Genomic DNA, 20,744 nt, shown 5'->3' on the forward strand with positions numbered 1-20,744 from the left:
GCAGGGCAAGTGTAGGCGTCCAGCCAGCCAACTAGGAGCCTGGGGCCACAGCCGCCCACTGCCAGCCAGCTCCTCTCCACGCTTCCCCCAGCCCTTCCTCAGGGGCTCGCTGCCTGTGGCCATGCACCTCAGTCCAGGTGTGGGGTGCATCCTCTCCTTTATTTTCTAGTCTCTCCCAGCTCCTCAGGAGGTGTCGGGCCCACCCACCAGCCCGTCCTCTGCCCTCAGCAGCCCGCAAAGCTCCAGTGCGCAGGAGGCTCCAACCGCTTCCCAGGGCCTGCTCAAAGTCTTCCGGAGAAATGCTCCCGTGGAGACTCTCGGAGCCAAGGGGGTAAGCCCGGGGCAGGGCCTTCCGCAGCGAGCCAGAGCTGAGCCCTCAGGAGGGAGGAGCCGCCTTGGCTGGCGTCTTCGTGGCCAGCTCCGCTGCTCAGGGCTCCTGGGGCCAGCTGGTGTGCACGAGGCGTGGACAGCGTGAGGCAGTCTCTGGGACAGCCGCCCTGCCTGCCAAGCAGCAAGTGCAGGCTCTCGGGCTCGAGGCTCCTGCACCAGGGCAGGTCCATGGTCTCACCCAGCCCGGCCTGGTCCTCACCCCCTGTAGTCGCTCTCAAAACCCAAGCCCGCTGGCGGCGCTTCTAGATGGCTTCACAGTGGGCCTTCAGCCTGGCTCAGGGACGAGATGGCGGCTTTGCCGCGCTGGCCTCAGCCCTCTGACATGTTCTCTGCCCCACCCCTGCTTTCCTTTCCCCTCAGGCCAAGGAGAAGATGAAGGAGGAGTCATGGGACATCCACTTCTTTGAATATGGCCGGGGCATGTGCATGTACCGCACAGCCAAGACCCGCGAGCTGGTCCTGAAGGGCCTCCCCGAGGGCCTGCGGGGAGAGCTGTGGCTCCTCTTCTCAGGTGAGCCCCCAGGGCTGCCCCGCATTCGGTCCCCAGTGCCCAACCAGGTGCTCTACTCACAGGATAGGTCCTGCCCTGGGCAGGCCTCCTAAGGTTGACCAGGCCAGCGGAGCCAGCCGCCCTTTCTCAGAGGAGGGAGTTGGGCTCGACCGAGTACAGGGCCCCAGTCCTGCGGAACCAGTGCCAGGCGGCGCGCAGCGGGCAGGGGCAGCCCCTACTGGGGCGGGAGGCCAGCGGACCCCTGGATGCCCTTTCCTTGATCAGCTCTCACTCCAGCCCCTCGGCCACTTGGGAGGACTCAACCTCTCGGCTTCTTGGGAGGAGGGCCGCTCCCAGGAACAGCCAGGGAAACAGCCCCATGCCTCATAACCGACTGCAGAGCGCCCTCCACTGTGGGGTGTGCGTGTCTCCATCTGCCTTGCTGCTGCCCGAGCACCAGGATGAAGAGGGATGTCTGGCCCGGCAGGTGGCTCATGCCTGTAGTCCCAGTACTTGGGAGGCCAAGACCAGAGGATCACGGGTTTGAGGGCAGCATAGTGAGACTCAGCGACCTAGCGACACCCTGTCTTCAAACGTAAAATAGGTTGGGAGAGTGTTTTTGGGTTCAATCCCCAGTACCACCAAAAAAAAGAGAGATTAAGAGAAACCACTGCCACCCTCTCCCTAGGGGCCTGGAATGAGATGGTGACCCACCCTGGCTACTACGCCGAGCTGGTGGAGAAGTCCATGGGCAAGTACAGCCTGGCCACAGAGGAGATCGAGCGAGACCTGCACCGCTCCATGCCCGAGCACCCCGCCTTCCAGAACGAGCTGGGCATTGCCGCGCTCCGGCGGGTGCTGACAGCCTACGCCTACCGAAACCCCACCATCGGCTACTGCCAGGTGGGGGACTTGGCGGGCCCCAGGCAGCACCTCCCATGGGCCCGGGCTGAGGGGTAGCCTCACACCTGTGAACTCCCCATGCCAGGAGGCAGCGCACAGGAAAATGCATAACGTAAAAGCAAGTGATTGCTCTTCTCAGCCCTGGCCACGTATTGGGTGTGTTCTGCATGCTTCTGATGGGAGTCTGGGTGGCCCTGGGCGCGCGTGTGTATGTGTGTGTGTAAAACAGACAACACAGCATGAAGCTTACCATTTCAGCCTTTGCTCAGTGTTCAGAAGTGGCATTGGGGACATTTGCATGCTTGGGCACCTATCCGTCACCACCGTGTATCCACGACCCCAGACCCACTGAAGGCTGATGCCCTTCCTGAGCCCTGGCAGCCGCCATCTTCCCTTCCGTCTGCCGGGTGTGTGGTGCACACTTGGAATCCCAGTACTTGGGAGGCTGAGACAGGAGAATGGCAGATCACAGACAGCCTCGGCTACTTAGTGAGGCCCTCTGCAACTTAGACCTGTTTCAAAATAAAGAATAAAAAATAGGTCAGGGAGTGTAGCTTGGAGGTAGAATGCCCCTGGGTTCAATTCCCAGTACTGAAAAAAAATAATTTATTTTCGAGGGGAGGGTAGTAGAGATTGAACCCAGGGGGATTCTACCTCTGTGCTGTATGTACCCCCAGCCCTATTTAATTCGTGTGTGTGTGTGTGTGTGTGTGTGTGTGTGTGTGATATATATATATATATATATATATACATACATACACATACATACATACATACATACTGGGGTGGAACCCAGGGGCTTTTCTACCTCCGGGCTATCCTCCCAGACCTATTTTATACTTTATTTGGAAACAGCGTCTCACTAAGTTGCTGAGAGCCTCACTAAGCTGAGGCTGGCTTCGAACCTGTGATCCTCCTGTTTCAGCCTTCCAAGTGCTTGGATTACAAGCGTGTGTCACTATGCCCAGCCAATTCTTTTGTTTTGAAACAGGGTCTCACTAAGTTCCAGAGAGCCTCACCAAATTGCTGAAGCTGGCCATGAACCTGCAATCCTCCTGTCTCTGGCTCCTAAATACTGGTATTACAAGCATGTACTAAGACACACGGCTCCTTCCTTTTTCAAGGCAGAATAATATACCACTGTAGGTGTCTACCATACTCTGTTTACCCATTCATCTATTAATGGACATGTGGGTGGCTTTTGCCTTTTGACTAATATAAGTAACGCTATGAACAAGAGTGTGCAAATAGCTGCTTAAGCCTCTGCGTTCAGTTCTTTTGGGTGTGTACCCAGAGTGAGATTTCTGGATACATGGTGGTTTCGTGCTTAAGCTTTAGAGGACCCTGCATACCTCCACAGCAGCCGCACCATTTCCAGTCCCACCAGCCCTGCTCCTCGCCAGGGCCCGTGTGGAGCACACGCACTGCGCACGTGGCCTGTGTGCGCTCACGATGTGACGGGCATCTCACTGGCTCGGACCTGCACTTCCGGCAGGCCTCCTCTTTAAATCGGGTCGCCATTTTCTTGGCCGGGTGGCTTGCTGTTTGTCTTCAGTTGTGTGTGGATTCCAGGAAACCTCACCTCGGTTTCTGCAGGCCAGTGTCATGTGACCAGTTCATGGGGACTGGCCTGCTGACTCGAAGCTGGCCACTCCGAGGCTTTGTGTTATCAGCCAAGGCCCAAGGCTGCAGCTCCTCAGCCATCACTCCCCCGGCACCAGGTGCCATTGCTAATGTCTGCCAGCTGGGTTTTCCTGGGTCCCCCCGCCACGTTTCCCTCTGATACTTTTGAAGGAGCTGGCTTCTTGAATGTCTGTGTCAAGTTGGTTTTCTGCAAATTGCCCCTTGGCAGTTTCCTGGAGCTGGGCTGGGACGGCTTTCCTGGCCGCTCTGGACCCTCCTGTGGGGGACGGGCATGCGGGGCCTGGCCAGCACTGTGAGCCCTGGCTGTCTCCGCCCCAGGCGATGAACATCGTGACCTCGGTGCTCCTGCTCTACAGCAGTGAGGAGGAGGCCTTCTGGCTCCTGGTGGCCCTCTGCGAGCGCATGCTGCCTGACTACTACAACACCAGGGTGGTGGGTGAGTGCCCCAGGAGCTCCTGTGCCCCAGGCCTGCCAAGTTCCCCCCAGCAGTGCAGGGGCACGTGGGCGCCTGCTCCACCTCACAGATGGGCAGCTGCAATGTAACACAGAGCTAGGAAGTGGAGACCGAGCCAGGCGTGGTGGCGCACACCCACAGCCCAGTACTTGTGAGGATGAGACAGGAGGATCACAGGCTTGAGGGCAGCCTCAGAAGTAGACTCATCAGCCTAGCAAACCCTGTTTCAAAATAAAAATAGATCCGGGCGTGGTGGCGCATGCTTGTAATCCCAGCATTTGGGAGGCTGAGACCAGAGGATTGCAGTTCACTGACAGCCTCAGCTACATAGGGAGGCCCTTTGCAACTCAGTGAGACTCTGTTTCAAAATAAAAGTAAATAAAATAAAAGAAAATAGGGCTGGTAGTGTAACTCAGAGGTAGAATGCCCCTGGGTTCAATCCCCAATACCACAAAAATAGATAACAAAATAGGGCTGGTGGGGTAGCTCAGAGGTAGAAGGTCCCTGGAGGTTCAATCTCCAATACCAGAAAATAAATTTTAAAAATTAAAAATATCAGACATGGTGGCACACACTTGTAATTCCAGCATTAGGGAGGCTTAGACAGGAAAATCACAGTTTGCAGACAGCTTCAGCTACCTACTGAGGTTCTTTGCAACTCAGTGAGACCCTGTTTCAAAATAAATAATAAAAAATAATTTTGAGGGCTGGGGATGTAGCTTGGAGGTAGAATGATCCTGGGTTCCATCCCCAGTACTGCAAAAATAAATAAATAAAAATGCCAGGCATGGTGTTGCATGCTTGTAATCCCAGTTCTTGGGAAACTGAGACAGGAGGATCACAGGTTTGAAACCAACCTCAACGCCGGGCGTGGTGGCACACGCTTGTAATCCCCGCGCTTGGGAGGCGGAGACAGGAGGATCGAGCAGGTTCGAAGCCAGCCGCGCTGGCGTAAGAGACCCTGTTTCAAAAATATAAAAAAATAGGTCTGGGAGTGTAGCCCAGAGGTAGAAGGGCTTCCAGGAACCCCAGTACCACCAAAAAAAAAAAAGAAAGAAACCAACCTCAGCAACTTAGACCCTCAGCAACTTAGAAAGACCTTACTTCCAAATAAAAATAAAATGGGTCTGGGGATATAACCTAGAGGTAGAATGCCCCTGGGTCCAATCCCCAGTACCACCAGTAGGTAAATAATAGAATGGGTCTGGGTGTGTAGCTCAGAGGTAGAACACCCCTGGGGGTTCAATTACTACTACTAAAAGTAAATAAAGTCTGGGAAGATGTGTATGTGCTGTACGCAGACACTACTGCGTTGTATGTAAGGGCTTGGGTCTGGGGTCCTAGAGCCAGCCCCTGCGCATGCTGAGGGGCCTCTGCATTGTGGAGGGAGCGGCCTCCCCACAGAAGGCTGGGGGGCCTTGGGAGGAGGGCTTGCGAGGGCTCTTCCCTGTCGGGCCCTCACTGTGCAGAGCTGGATGAACAGAGACGGGCAGGTTCCACGCAGCCTGCTGAGGCCTGGGGTGGGCTCAATCTGGCCTCTCTCCCCGCCGCAGGGGCCCTGGTGGACCAAGGCATCTTTGAGGAGCTCACGAGAGAGGCGCTGCCGCGGCTGGCTGAGAAGATGCAGGACCTGGGGGTGATCTCCAGCATCTCGCTCTCCTGGTTCCTGACGCTCTTCCTCAGCGTCATGCCCTTCGAGAGTGCCGTGGTCATCGTCGACTGCTTCTTCTACGAGGGCATCAAGGTCATCCTGCAGGTGGCCCTGGCCATCCTCGACGCCAACATGGAGCAGCTGCTGTGCTGCAGTGATGAGGGAGAGGCCATGACGCTGCTGGGCAGGTGACCGCGGCCCTCCTGGGCTGGGTCCTGATAGCACTCCACCCCGTGCCAGGCAGGGCCCCGTCCTCCCGCTGCTCTGCCCCCACCCGGCACCCACAGGACTCCTGGGCAGACCTGACCCTGCCTCTCCCCAGGCACGGGAAGCACACCTTGTACAGCTGACCCTCCCTGCAGAGGAGTTCCCCACAGCACATGCTCAGGAGGCTGAGGAAGGAGGATCACAAGTTCAAGGCCAGCCTGGGCCACTCAGGGAGACCCTGTCTCAAAAAAAGAAGGGCTGGGGAAATAGCTCAGTGGTAGAGTGCCTGCCTAGCATCCAACCCCAGTACTGACCAAAATTTTTAAAAAGGTATTACACCCAGGCCCACTCCTGTCCATGCCTGGGCTTTGTAGGGCCTCGCTGCCTACATGGGCATATCTGCCCACCTAGAACACTTGTGGCCACCAGCGACAGCCTGGGACGCTGCTGTGCTATTGAGCCAGGCCAGGTGCTTCCGGGAACCTGCAGACCCAGCAGGAAGACCATGCCCTTACTAGTCTGCTGGAGCGCTTGGTCCCCTGGGTTCAAGACAGTCGGCCATGCCTACCCACAGTCTCTGTTTTTGGTTTTGGGGTAGTACTATGTATTGAACCTGAGTGTTCTACTTCTGAGGTACACCCTCAGCCCTGTCTCACTAAGTTATCAGGTGCTGGCCTCAAACCTGCACACACCTGTCTATGACTGCTTTTTTTTTTTTTTTAATGCTGGGGATTAAATGCAGTAGCATTCTACCCCTGAGCTACACCCCTAGCTTGCTTTATTTATTTATTTATTTATTTATTTATTTATTTATTTATTTTGGTGGTACTGGGGTTCCTGGAAGCCCTTCTACCTCTGGGCTACACTCCCAGACCTATTTTTATTTTTATTTGGAAACAGGGTCTCCTAAGCCAGCGCGGCTGATTTCGAACCTGCACGATCCTCCTGTCTCCGCCTCCCAAGTGCAGAGATTACAAGCGTGTGCCACCATACCCGGCCACCCCTAGCTTTATTTTGGTACAGGACCTCACTAATTTGCTGAGGCTGGCTGCAAACCTGCGATCCTGCGATCCTCCTGTCTCATTCTCCCAAGTGCTGTGATTACACATTACACCATGCCCGACTCTGGCTCTGGCTGCTTTTTTTTTTTTTTTTTTTTTTTTTTTTTTTTTTTTTTTTTTTTTTTTGTGGTACTGGGGGTGGAACCCAGGGGCCTTCTACCTCCGGGCTACACTCCCAGACCTATTTTATATTTTATTTGGGAACAGGGTCTCTTAAGCCAGCTGAGGCTGGCTTCAAACCTGCACGATCCTCCTGCCTCAGCCTCCCAAGCACAGGGATTACAAGCGTGTGCCACCACGCCCGGCTCTGACTGCTTTTTATGCCTATCTTTTGCACTGGGCAGACCAAGGCCCTCCTCGGTGGCAGGGTGACCTGTCAGTGGGTGCAGGGATACCACCTTGTATCCCTTGAACTTCCTGAGTGTTGGGCTCGGCCAGAGCCTGAGAGCACAGGAAGCCCTGGCTGGGGAGGCTGGCCAGGCAGAACATGGCCATCCCTGACACCGAGGCCCTGAGAAGCCGGCCTGGGCAGCATAGACACTGCCGAGGCCCTGGACCCCCTGACTCCTCCCTGGCCAGGCCTAGGGCCCCTGAGAGGAAGCACATCACCCTTCTAAGCAGCTGGGGTCTGGGCCCATCAAGGGTTCCCACCTGTGTCTGCTGGAAGACAGCCTGGCTATCTTCCCAAGCCAGTGCTCAGGCTCCTGCCAGGCTGGACCCTTCCTCCGTGGCCTTGCGGGCAGCTCCCCAACTTCCCAGAGGGTGCCAGGGCTCACTACCCTCTGCCTGAGTGACCAGACCTCAGCACGCGCTTGGCTGGAGTCTACACACACATCGCTGAGCTGTGGAGAAGCACTCCTGTGGCCAGTGGCTATCTACACTTCTGTCCCTTAATCTCTACAGATACCTGGACAATGTGGTCAACAAACAGAGTGCTTCTCCTCCTATTCCACACCTCCACGCCCTGCTGACCAGTGGGGATGACCCTCCTGCAGAGGTGGACATCTTTGACCTCCTGAAAGTGTCCTATGAGGTCGGCACCCTGAGGCGCTGCCTTGGCCGGGCCACTCTCTCTGACCATTTGGTCCTGGCGGCCAGCGGTGGGCGGGAACGGGAGCCGGCCGCCCCGCTGTGCTTACACAGGATCTCAGGGACTCTCCTTTCCCTGCAGAAGTTCAGCGGCCTGAGGGCCGAAGACATTGAGCAGATGCGATTTAAGCAGCGGCTGAAAGTGATCCAGTCCCTGGAGGATACCGCCAAGAGGAGCGTGGTAGGCCCTGGTGGGGTGGGCTGTCCCCCATGGCGGTGCGCTCTCCCTGGGGGCTGCACTTGCACCTGCCCTGGCGCTGCCTGAGCCCGACCCCAGAAATGTAGGTGCCGATCTGGGGCATGGGGATGCCCTCAGTTTGTCTGCTCACGGTTGATCGGTGGGGTGTGTTTCTTTCCTGTGCAGCCTGAAGGCTGAGCACCTCTGGGCTGAGTCCCCAGCCTGACCTTGCCATGCCCCCCGCCCTGCCCCCAGGAGGTGACACGGCCACCCTCTGCCCAGCGCATGTTAAAGCCTCTGTCCACGCCTCCAGGGCTCGGGCCATCCCTGCGTGCCACAGGACTGCTCCTGGCCTCTGCCCCCACATCCCCATCCCTATTCAGGCCACTGTGGTCACCAAGCAACAGCAACTGACTGACCCTGGCAGTTCAAGTTCAGAGAGACTTGAAAGCAGGTTCTGGGACCCCTCCAAAGAGCCGGTCCCAGGCCCTTGCAGAGCTGAGTGACCACCCACACCCTGCGCCCAGGGAAGGAGCGGGGAGGAACATGCGAGGGGCCACACACTCCCTCCCACGTGGTCACCGCACAGGCGCCTCACCCCATTGCAGGACGCCCAGCAAGCATCCCATCCCCATCGGGAGGGCGCGAGTCCATGGGTGCCACCTATTTCTCCTTCCTTCCAGGTCCGAGCTATCCCAGGGGACATTGGCTTCTCCATCGAAGAGCTGGAGGACCTTTATGTGGTGTTTAAGGTGATGTCACGAGCAGAGCAAGACCAGCACCCCTGGTCCCCTGAGTACACCCTCAGCACACAGCTTCCTGCCAGGAGAGAAGCAGATGGGAATCTTCCTGAGCCAGGCGCGGTGGTGACGCCCATCACCCTAGTACTTGGGAGGCTGAAACAGGACGTTTGCAGGTCTGAGGCCAGGAACTTAGTGACACCCTCAGCCACTTAGCAGAACCTGTTTCAAAATAAAAAAATAAGAGTAGCTCAGAGGTAGAATGCCCTTGGGTTCAATCCCTAGTACCCAAAAATATAAGCATCCTCAGATAAAGTTACCATGAATCCCATAGGGCAAAATTTAGACAGAAGTCTTTTAAATGTCAGAAAATCGTTTCAAGTCAGCTGACAGAAGAGGGAACACAAGGCTGATCTAACTGAAAGGTCTAGGGATGCCCGGCTTCAGGTATGGCTGGATTCAGGTGCTCAAGCACGCAGCCACCTCTGCCACTTCTTGTATCCTCTGGACCTCTCCCTGCAGAGCAACAGCTTGTCAGCAGCTCTAGGACCATCCTGTTAGTAACCCCAGTGGAAAAAGAATTTTTCTTTCCAAGTGGTTTTAGCAAAAGACCAGGGTTGATTGTTGGTGTGAATCCAGTTAGTGTTGTGAGCACAGGATAGTATCGGCTGCTGAGTGAAGTCCCTACGCCACATCCCAGTGACGGGCCAGTTCCCCTTGAATCCTGTAGCGTAAGGGTTCCCCACAAAAACTCAGGCACTGTTAACAGGAGGGGAAAGGTGCTGACAAGAAGCTCAGTCCACACCTCCCTCAGTCCTGGTTGCAGACCGTCTGCCCCTCCAGTTGCCTGGGGCTGGGTTCCCCAGGTGGCCACTGCATCATGGCCTTCGGGTCTGCAGAAAGGGGGCCGGGCCCCTCAGACTGTCCAAGCCCGCATCCTGGGCTCCTCCATGGGCACCTGTGTCAGAGGGTCTGTGGGAGGCTGGTGCGCCTTGCCCTGCTCACCACCCAGAACCCTGAAGACTTGGACACAGGAGGAGGGTGGATATCCTGGCCAGCTGGCGTGCTGACCACCCGGGGCCAAGCTGCCCATTCACCAGGCTGTTCCTGCAGGCCAAGCACCTGGAAAGTCAGTACTGGGGCAGTGGGCACACAGCGGTCAGCAGCCGAGACCCCAGCCTGCCCTACCTGGAGCAGTACCGGATTGAGGCCAGCCAGTTCCAGGAGCTCTTTGCCAACCTGACGCCGTGGGCCTGCGGCTCGCACACACCTGTGCTAGCAGACCGCATGTTCCGGCTCCTGGACCAAAACAGGGACTCGCTGATCAACTTCAAGGAGTTTGTGACCGGCATGAGTGAGTGCCCCCCTCTCCTGACCCTACCCCACACCCTCTGGACAGCTTTCCAAATGCCCACCTGGCCAGGGTGTGCCCCTGCGGCCAGCAGAGGGCAGCCTTGGGCTTTGTCGCTTCCTCCCGGTCCATCTGGGAGGTAGGTGCTGCAGGGTTAGCTCCCCTGCGGGCTGGGAACAGGAGGTCTGGGCTCCTTTGGAAGGGCAGGGGCTGGCCTGAGGCCATAGCCAGCGTGGGCCTCCTGCTAGTCTCCGCCCTGACTTGCTCCTCAGGTGGGCTGTACCATGGGGACCTCATGGAGAAGCTCAAGACGCTCTACAAGCTGCACCTTCCCCCAGGTGAGGTGCTCAGGACCTGAGGCCGCCACAGGCCTCCATGGGCGGCTGGGCCTCGAGGCAGCCAGGGGGTGAGGTTGGGTCAGCCGTGGAAGGGCAGCCCCGAGCCTGAGGGCCATCCGTGCAGGCCCTCGCTGGGACAGGACCCCACCCCAGGAACCGTGAGGGCCAGGCCCTGAACGAGAGGCTCGTGTGGTACCAGGCCCTTGGCGTTCATGCGATCACTTGGAAGTCCCTTGAGCACTCTTGCTTGTTCCCGGGGTCAGCCCAGGACACCACCAAGCCCAAGGAGGCGGCGTCTGCCTCCTGTGGCCTGTGCCCTGACCCCGGGGGACCCGCGCACAGGAGGAAGCGCATGGCTTCCTGTTACTTGTGGTGAGAGCACACAGGCCCCGCAAGGCTGGGAGTCTCTGAGGGTGGGTGTCCATTCTCTCAGGAGGAAACAGGCTCAGGCAGGTGGAGACTGCCGGGCTCTCTGCCCTGGAGGGGGACCCCAGCCGGGTTAGGGCCTGCCAGAAATAGTCCAAGTCAACAGTGGCCCCGGGCTAGTTTTGGTGTTCAGAACATTGAGCAGCCTTCTCCAGAGGCCTCTCAGCCCCCAGAGTGGGCCTCCAGGATGCCCCTGCCGCAGAGCTGCCTTGGCCGCCTGCCTCATCCAGGTGCTGCCAGCCCTTCTCCTGCATCCCCTCCTTACAACAGAAAGAATAGGCCATGTACCAGAGCAGATCTGCAGCCCCAGCTTGCTTAGTTGCTCCCGGCAAAGGCAGATGTGGCAGGCCACCAGGTGCCAGCAAGGAATGACACTCAAGCTGTAGAAGGTGCAGGCAGCAAGCCAGGCTGGGCACCGTGGCACGCGCCTGTGTCAGCGCAACCTTCCCTGATTCAAAATAGAAAGGGCTGGGGTAGCCGGGCGTGTTGGGCACGCTTGTAATCCCGCCATTCGGGAGGCTGAGACTGGAGGATCACGGTTCGTGGACAGCCTCAGCTACTCAGTGAGACCCTGTCTCAAAATAAAGAATGAAAGATAGGGCAGGGGGTGTAGCTCGGAGATAGCATGCCCCTGGGTTCCATCCCCAGGCCCGCAAAAAATAAAGACTAAAAAATAGGGCTGGAGTGTAGCTTGGAACTAGAATGCCCCTGGGTTCCACCCCCAATACTACAAAAAAAGGGGGAGATGGGGGCATATCTTGGAGACAGAATAGGCCTGGGTTTAGTCCCCAGTACCACAAGAAAACAGCAAATCACTTGCGTGCAGCTGGTCTGTGTGTGTGCCTGTAGTTGTATAAAATGCCCCCAAATGCTGCATCAGATCAGCCCTGGGTTCAAGACAGCTTCCCATTCTCAGACCCGAGGGTACTGATTGTATATTATCACGTGGATATGTACTCCATTTTCAGGACTCGGGGGTGGGTTGGGGGCAGAGCAAGCTTCAACATGCATAAGGCTTGGGTTCAACCCTAACACCTCCTTCTCCCCCCCCCCAAAAAAAAAACCCCACAATGTAAAAAAAACCAGCTGGGCATGGTGGCACACACTTGTGATCCCAGTACTTGGAAGGCCAAGACAGAAGAACTGCAGGTTTGAGACCTGCCTCAGCAACTTAATGAGACGCCCAGCAACGTCATGAGATCCTGTTTCAAAATACAAAGGGTGGGGTGTAGTTCCGATGTAGAATGTTCCTGAATTCAACCAGGAAGGATCATTTCTGTTCAAATTTGCCGGGTGTTATGATCAGCAGGCTGTGCCGGTCATAGGATGGGGAAAACAGCCTTTGTTCCTGGAGTGAAAATCACATGGGCCAGGCGTGGTGGCGCACACTTGTAATACCTGCGCTTGGGAGACAGAGACAGGAGGATCGCACAGATTCGAAGCCAGCCGCGCTGGCTTAAGAGACCCTGTTTCCAAATAAAAATATATAAAAAAAAACGGGTCTGGGAATGTAGCCCAGAGGTAGAAGGGCTTCCAGGAACCCCAGTACCACAAAAAAAAAAAGAAGAAGAAGAAGAAGAAGAAGAAGAAGAAGAAGAAGAAGAAGAAGAAGAAGAAGAAGAAGAAGAAGAAGATCATCACATGGGCTTCTCACCCCCACTTCCCCTCTATCCAAACAGCTCTGAGCCCTGATGAAGCTGAGTCAGCCCTGGAGGCTGCGTACTATTTCACAGAGGACAGCGCCTCAGAAGGTGAGCTGTGACTGGCACCCGCGGGATGGCCCGGCCGCAGCCTCCAGTCCCCTGGGCCCGCGTGGGCTCGGGCGTATGCCTGGGTGCTCCCAGGAGGGCACCGCCCACACTCTCTGACTGGCCAGGCTGCAGCAGGTGCTCTCGGCTCCTGTCCCTTATGCACCTCTGTCTTCTGACCTGGCTTCTCCCACTCTGCCCTCCGCACTTCCTCTGCTGTCCTTCCAGCATCTCCTCTGGGCTCAGATCCGGATCCTTTCCTGCCCTGGGGGGCTCAAGGTCAGTCCCTGGAGGGCAGGGGTACCCCTTCAGCTGAGTCCCAGGGATGCGTCCTGAGAGTTCCTTGTGAAGGACTGAGCGGCCCTCATTTCCGCGGTGGGTGGCTGGTAAATAAGGACATAGCACAGGCACCAAGCAGACCCAGGTGGCACCCCAGCAGACACACGCAAAAGGTCCCCTCGTTTGTAGGAAAGCAATGCAGACTGCGTCGCTGTGACTGTAGGAGGCAGATGCGCGGGCCAGGCCGGGCCGGAGGCTGGTGGAGGCCACCCTGGAAACAGCTCCGTGTTCACTCTCTCCCCGTTACATTGATGGGTGCTGCTAGACCCACCCTGGCTGGGTTTGGTGCTACATGCCTGTCATCACAGGCTAAAGGACAGCCTCAGGGCATAGTGAGACTGACCAACTGGAGCTAGACCCTGTTCAGAATAATAAGCCAGGCATGGTGGCTCATGCTTGTAATCCCAGTACTGGCATGCTGAGACAGGAGGATCCCAGGTTCAAAGCCAGCCTCAACAATTTTTTTTTGCACTGGGGAATTCTACCTCTGAGCGACACCCCCCGCCCTGTTTTTGTTTTTGTTTTGTTTGGGGTTTTTTTTTTTGTTTTTTTTTTTTGTTTTTTGTTTTTTGTTTTTTTTGGTGGTACTGGGGTTTTTGGAAGCCCTTCTACCTCCGGGCTACACTCCCAGACCTATTTTTACATTTTTATTTGGAAACAGGGTCTCCTAAGCCAGCGCACGCGGCTGGCTTTGAACCTGCACGATCCTCCTGTCTCTGCCTCCCAAGCGCGGGGATTACAAGCGTGCGCCACCACGCCCGGCTTTTTTTTTTTTTTTTTTTTTTTTTTTTTTTTTTTTTTTTTTTGCGGGTCTGGGGATGGAACCCAGGGGCATTCAACCTCCGAGCTACACCCCCTGCCCAATTTTTATTCTTTATTTTTGAAACTGGGTCTCACTGAGTTGCGGAGGGCCTCACTAAGTAGCTGAGGCTGTCCGCGAACCGCCATCCTCCAGTCTCAGCCTCCCAAATGCTGGGATTACAAGCGTGCGCCACCACGCCCAGCTTGTTTTGTTTTGAAACAAGGTCTCACTGAGTTGCAAAAGGTCTCACTAAGTAGTAGCTGAGGCTGTCCACAAATTTAGATCCTCCTGTCTCAACCTCCCAATGTAATCCCAATGCTGGGATTACAAGTGTGCACCACCACTCACAGCCAGCCTGACAATTTAGCAAGGCCCTCTGCAATTTAGTGAGACCTTGTTTCCAAATAAGAAATAAAATTGGGCTGGGATTTACCTCAGAGGTAGAATGCCTCTGAGTTCAATCTCTAGTACCACAAAAAAAAATACAGCTAGGGGTATAGCTCAGAGGTAGAATGCCCTGGGTTCAATCCCCAGTTGCGCGCGCGCACACACACACACACACACACACACACCCCTGTGCCACATTTAAAGCCTGTGGGAAGCTCTGGTCCAGGCCCTGGGGCTAGTGACTAAGCCGATCCTGTGAAATGACTTACAGGGCTGGGGGATTCCTCAGTGTACAGCATGCATGTGATCCTGAGTTTGATACCCAGCATCACACACACACACAACCAACCATAACTGCCCTGTAATTCCACATGGGGAATGATACACACCCAGGAACTTACCCAAATGGGAAAAACAAGCATGTCTCGAGACGCCCGACGGAGGCCTATAGACAATGTTGGAAACCTACTTGAATTTAAACGTGATTTCCAGGACACACACCAGAGTGCACGATGCCTCTATTCCACTCAGACCTGAGCAGCCTCCCACATGCTCCTGGGAGAGGCCTGGGAGCAAGCTGCCCTCTTGCCCTCGTGGCCACATGTCCAAGGACAGCGGCACACCCCAACCACCCGGGCGAGGCGTCTCTGGCGGGCTGCGCCTGAGGGCCCACACTGGCTTCTCCCCAGTTCGTGTTGAGGTTGGGCAGTGTGCTGTGTCGGCTCCAGCAAATGTGGCGCCTTAGGAAGTCTTTCCTGAGTCCTGGATTCCTGTAATAACCCTCACCTACGGGCGTGGCCCTCCCAGGCTGAATGCTCACTAGGACTTAATCCTCTGGCTTTTTTTTTTTTTAAGCAAAAACTAGAATTCATTAGTTTTCAGATTTGTCTATAATGTTTTTTTTTGTTTTGTTTTTGTTGTTGTTTTTTTTTTGCGGGTCTGGTGATGGAACCCAGGGGCATTTAACCTCCAAGCTATACCCCCTGCCCTATTTTTTTTATTTATTTATTTATTTTTTTTTTTTTTTTTTTTTTTTTTGGTGGTACTGGGGTTCCTGGAAGCCCTTCTACCTCCGGGTTACGCTCCCAGACCTATTTTATATTTTTGAAACAGGGTCTCTTACGCCAGCGCGGCTGGCTTCGAACCTGCACGATCCTCCTGTCTCCGCCTCCCAAGCGCGGGGATTACAAGCGTGCGCCACCACGCCCGGCTTTATTATTTAATTTGAAACAGGGTCTCACTAAGTTGCGGAGGGCCTAAGTAGCTGAGGCTGTCCAGGAACCAGGATCCTCTGGTCTCAGCCTCCTGAATGCTGGAATTTTAAGTGTGCACCACCACACCCGGTTATCATTCACTTTTTAAAACAGTATGGGGAGCCAGGCATGGTGGCGCACACTTGTAATCCCCGCACTTGGGAGGCTGAGACGGGAAGATTGCACAGGTTCGAAGCTAGTCTCAGCTACTTAGTTAGTGAAGCTCTCAGAAATTTAGTGAAACCCTGTGTCCAAATAAAATATAAAAATAGGTCTGGGAGTGTAGCCTGGAAGTAGAAGGCCCCTGAGTTCCATGCCCAGTGCCACCAAAAAAAAAAAAAAAAACCAGCATGGGGAGATGAGGCATATATATACATATATATATATATATATATATATTCATTCTTGTGAAAAGTCAGGGTTTGTCTTGTGTGTCTGTGTGGTACGATGTTGGGGCGCAAAGCCAGGGCCAGGAGCTGGCTGAGCGTATCACCAGCAATTGACTTTTTATTTTTGCCAAGCTGGGGATTGAGCCCAGGGGTATTCTACCTCCAAGATACACCCCCAGTCCTATTTTTTACTCTTTGTTTTAAAATAGGGTCTCACTGAGTTGTAAAGGATCTCAGTAAGTAGCTGAGGCTGTCTGCAAACCGCAATCCTCCTATCTCAGCCTCCCAAATGCTGGGGTTACGAGCGTGTGCCACCACGCCCGGTGCAGTTGACTTATTTTCAAGGCAGCCAAGTAAAGAAGCACACGGGCCTTCCCTTGCCAGGGTGCTGTGGTACCGGGCCAGGCCAGTGGAGGGTGGCTTTGGCATTGTCACAGATTCTGCCTGCAGGGAGCTCAGTGAGCTGGTGTGGTGGTGCAAGCCTGTGGTCCCAGGAGTAAGGCCAAGTACATAGCTTAGAGGTAGAGGCCCCAGGGTTTGATTCCCCAGGACTAAAAAAGAAAATGGACCTTGGTAGTTTGTATTTGGAAGAAAACTGGCCTCCATATTGTCTTTATTTTCTGGTTGTCTAGAAGTGCCACCTCAAGAGGAGCAAGAAGGAAGTGGAAACGTGGACGTCCAAGGAAAGAGAGGCGGTAAGGCTGTCCCCGCCTTAGAGGCCCTGGTCACTGCAGGGAGGCCTCCGGGGCAGGCCTGTGGCCTCCCCGCCTCTCACCCCAGCCTCCGTGTGTCCACAGTGGCCCACGAGGGCTGTGGCCATCTTCCTCAAGGAGGCCCTGCCTACTTGAGTGGCCGCAGGGACCCGTGGGGTCCTGGGGCTTCTCCCTCACCACCTCCCCTATGCCAGAGATCCTCCAGCCCGCCACTCCCTGCCTTCAACCCGCCATTTCTCTCATTTGGTAGATGGAAAATAATCTCTTTTTCTCCCGACTCTCAGAGGAGAAGGGGACCAGCCCTTCGGACTACCGCCACCACCTCCGAATGTGGGCCAAGGAGAAAGAGGCGCAGAAGGAGACCATCAAGGATCTTCCCAAGATGAACCAGGTAGGCTCGGCTGGAGCCCAGGCCATCTCTGGAACATTCCGGCCCAGCGGGGGGCAACCTCACACCACCCACACTCCAGCAGCCTCTTCCCTTCCCTCTGCTGCCTGCTGGCCCTGGGTGGCAGTTAAGTGATGATTCCAGAGAGAAGTGAGGCTCCTTGTTCCTGTGTTGTGTGGCGTTTCCACGGTAACGGCTTGGCAACTGAATATCCGTGAGCCAGAAGGCGCAGGGGAGGAGTCTCCAGAGCAGAGGTGCACACAGCACATACGCAGCACTCCGCCCCTCCACACGGGCAGGCTTGCCTGTCCCTTCCAGGGTGTCCCCCCGACGGCGTCCAGGCCAGGCTCAACAGCTTGCCAAGCGTCTCCCAGCCAGAGTGGCAGGTCCTGGGTTCAGGCTGCAGGCATCCAGCAAGAGGAAGCTGCGGCCCCCGTTCTGCTGGGCCTGAAGGGGACCCTGCAGGCTGAGTGGGCGCTCCCCGCAGACCGGAGGAGTGGGCCCCGAGGAACAAGGCTCCCTCCTGCCTCAGGCCACGAGGCCCCATGTGGTTTAGGACCTGGAGCCTGGTCTCTCCCGCGCCCCTCAGCTGACCCAGGGTGCACCTGCCTGGTCGCCAACGCCTGGAGGGCAGCCAGAGTTGCTTCTGACAAAACACAATGAAGAAGCGTGTAGTGACCTGGTTTAGAAAGTCCTAGTAGAAGCCGATGCGGTGGTGCACACTTGTAATCTCTGTACCTGGGAGGCTGAGACAGGGCCACGGTTTGAGACCAGCCTCAGCAATGTAGGGAGACTGTCAGCAAGCTAGCAGGACTGTTTCAAAACCAAACAAAGTGTCAGGGGTGGTGGTTCGCAGGCGGCTGCAGCTGCTTAGCGAGGCCCTCTGCAACTCAGTGAGACCCTGTTTAAAATAAAGAGTAAAAATAGGGCTGGAGTGTGGTTCAGAGGTAGAATGCTCCTGGGTTCCATCCCCAGTACCACAAAATTAATTAATTAATTAAAAAATAAGACTGGGGTGTAGCTCAGGGTTAGAATGCCCTGGGGTTCAATTCCTAGTACTGAAAACACACACACACACATACACAAATGAGCTGGGGGTATAGCTTGAAGATCAGATACCCCGGGGTCCAATCCCTAGTACCCCAGAGAGAGAGAGAGAGAGAGAGAGAGAGAGAGAGAGAGAGAGAGAGAGAGAGAGAGAACAGAAAGTCCTGGGAGTGGGACAGCTCAGTGGAAGAGCACTTGTCTCGCAGGCACAAGGCCCAGGTTCAGTCCTCAGAGCCACAGAACCAAAACAACAAATCAGAACGCCCTGGTAGAAGCAGGTGTCCTCGTGCTGCCAGAGACTCAGAAGCAGAGAGCTGGAATGAGAAGTGCAGCCTGCTGAGGACAGGCACCAGGCACGGCGGCCCTTCCAGGCTGCGCGACCTGTAAGGCACAGGCTGCTGGGACGGCGTCCGGGGCGCCCTCAGAGTGGCCGCATGCCCCGTCCAGTCGCACAGCCATCTCTGGCCGTCCTCAGGCCTTGCCTCTCTCCTCAGGAGCAGTTCATTGAGCTGTGCAAGACACTCTACAACATGTTCAGCGAAGACCCCATGGAGAAGGCCTTGTACCACGCCATCGCCACGGTGGCCAGCCTCCTCCTCCGCATCGGCGAGGTGGGGAAGAGGTTTTCCACCCAGATGGGCAGGAGGCTGAGGGATGGTGCCCGCGGCGGGGACCACAACGGTGCCACTGAGGAGGGGGAGCCACCAGCACAGGACGCCCCTCAGGACCCAGCACGGGAGCGTCAGCCGCCAGCCGCAGGGGACCCCCAAGCCAGGGCGGGTGGGGACACCCACCTGGGGAAGGTGCCACAGGAAAGCCAGGTGGTGGGGGAGGGGGGCAGCGGCGAGGGGCAGGGCTCGCCCTCCCAGCTCCAGCTCCTGTCCGACGACGAAACCAAAGACGACCTGTCCCTGTCCTCCTACTCGGTGGTCAGCACAGGCTCCCTGCAGTGCGAGGAGCTGACAGACGACACAGTGCTGGTGGGTGGGGAGGCCCGCAGCCCTGCGACCGCCTCACGCAGCGAGGGCGCCATCGACGCAGACTGGTGCATCTCCTTCGAGCAGATCCTGGCCTCCGTCCTGACAGAGTCTGTGCTGGTGAACTTCTTTGAGAAGAAGGTGGACATTGGACTCAAAATCAAGGACCAAAGGAAGGTGGAGAGGCAGTGCAGCACCTCCAGTGACCACGAGCAGCCTGGGGCCTCGGGCTGAGCTGGCCACGGCTCGTCTCCGCCTGCCGGCCTCCCTGCTCAGACTGAAAGGCACCTCCATCTTCCAAAGGCAGGAAGGCCGGCTCAGGCCCAGGTGCCTTAGAAGGGTTCCCTGGGCCGCTCCCTCTTCTCTCTGCCCGGTGGGAGCCATCTGGAGCCCAGGGGCCCCACACAGTGTCAGAGGCACCCAGCACTGCCTGGCGCACCGCCGCCCTGTGCCCCACGCTGCCCCAGCTGGATCAGGGTGCTCGCTGGCTCCACGGCACCCTCGGGTGCTCTGCTCTCTAGGCCCTCAAGCTGAGCCTCCTAACCAAGGAGCAGAGCGGGGTGTCTCTGGCACAGGTGGCGCTGCATACTGGCTGGTCCTGTGCTCACGTTAGTAAGAAGCAGTCTTCTGGTCCTGGCCTGTCTGCTGTAGGCATTTCAGCTGCTTAACGTCACACTGTGTTCAATGCCTTAATAAATCCCTGAGAGAATTTAAAGATGTGAGCAGTGCTCTCTGTGGCCGCTCTGCTGCTCCCCTAGCCTGGCCAGGCCAGATGGACATGGAAGGTGCTGGCCTGTAATGAGGAATGCTCTGGGCCCTCAGGTCTCAGGAGACAGGAGTGGGGATGGGACCCTTGGCCTGGGCTGCAGCAGGTGGTTGGCCCTCAGGTTCAAGAAGCTGCCTGTGAGACCTGGGCTAAGCTGGAGGGGTGGGGCCATGAACACCCTCTCCTCAGCGGGAGCAAAAGCTGGCCATGGATGGGTGGCTAGCCATGGCACTACTCTTGTGTCTGCCAAATGACACATCTCAGCTGGGCATGGCAGCCCACACCTGTAATCCCAGTACTGGGAGACTGAGACAGAAGGCTATCAGGTTCAAGAACAGCCTCAGCGACAAGATAAGACTCTCAGTAAGCTAGCAAGACCCTTTCCAAAACAAGAGATAAAGGGGGGATAGGGTATCGTTCAGTGGTAGATGCCTTTGGGTTCAATCTTCAATCTCTGGTATCACAAAAGTAAGAAAAAAATTTGTGTGTATGTGTGTGTGTGTATGTACCTGGGGATGGAACCCAGGGGCATTCTACCTCCAAGCTACACCCTAGCCCTATTTTTTATTCTTTATTTTGAAACAGGGTCTCACTGAGTTGCAGAGGGCCTCACTAAGTAGTAGCTGGGGTGGTCTCCAAACCATGATCCTCCTGTCTTAGCTTCCCAAATGCGGGGATTACAAGCGTGTGCCGCCACACCCGGCTAAGAAAAAACTCTTAATCTTTTTTTTTTTTTTTTTTTTTTTTGCCGTGCTGGACAGTCACGGCTTTGCGCATGCTAAGCAAGCTCTACTGCTGAGCTACATCATTTCCAGGCTGCCTTATTTTGTATTTTGAGACACTGTGTTGCTAAATTGCCCAGGCTGGCCATGAACTTAAAATTCTATCTCAGCCTCCAAAATAGCCGGGATTAAAGCCATGTACTACCTGCCCAGCTCAGTTTGAATTTTCTCTTCTTTTTTTTTTTTGAGACTAAGTACCATGAAGTTTCTCAGGCTGTCTCCAGACCGTCA

General features: G+C 55.9%; 1 protein-coding gene across 1 annotated transcript in view; it reads left to right on the forward strand.

Moving 5' to 3' along the window:
• TBC1D9B (TBC1 domain family member 9B) overlaps positions 1 to 19,199 on the forward strand; it is a gene marked incomplete at both ends in the record, with an annotated part of 40,539 nt that extends 21,340 nt beyond the window's left edge. Inside the window, 15 exons of the mRNA XM_080698188.1 lie at positions 170 to 331; positions 751 to 901; positions 1,569 to 1,783; positions 3,746 to 3,863; positions 5,435 to 5,720; positions 7,704 to 7,833; positions 7,972 to 8,070; positions 8,751 to 8,819; positions 9,921 to 10,161; positions 10,431 to 10,496; positions 12,602 to 12,673; positions 12,899 to 12,949; positions 16,473 to 16,535; positions 16,838 to 16,944; positions 18,483 to 19,199. Coding sequence (XP_080554314.1) covers positions 170 to 331; positions 751 to 901; positions 1,569 to 1,783; positions 3,746 to 3,863; positions 5,435 to 5,720; positions 7,704 to 7,833; positions 7,972 to 8,070; positions 8,751 to 8,819; positions 9,921 to 10,161; positions 10,431 to 10,496; positions 12,602 to 12,673; positions 12,899 to 12,949; positions 16,473 to 16,535; positions 16,838 to 16,944; positions 18,483 to 19,199 — 2,547 coding nt within the window. The remainder of the gene's footprint in view (positions 1 to 169; positions 332 to 750; positions 902 to 1,568; positions 1,784 to 3,745; positions 3,864 to 5,434; positions 5,721 to 7,703; positions 7,834 to 7,971; positions 8,071 to 8,750; positions 8,820 to 9,920; positions 10,162 to 10,430; positions 10,497 to 12,601; positions 12,674 to 12,898; positions 12,950 to 16,472; positions 16,536 to 16,837; positions 16,945 to 18,482) is intronic.
• Positions 19,200 to 20,744: the final 1,545 nt, after the last annotated feature.

The sequence above is a fragment of the Muscardinus avellanarius genome (genome assembly GCF_963383645.1).
Source record: "Muscardinus avellanarius genome assembly, chromosome: 7".
Taxonomy (NCBI): domain Eukaryota; kingdom Metazoa; phylum Chordata; class Mammalia; order Rodentia; family Gliridae; genus Muscardinus; species Muscardinus avellanarius.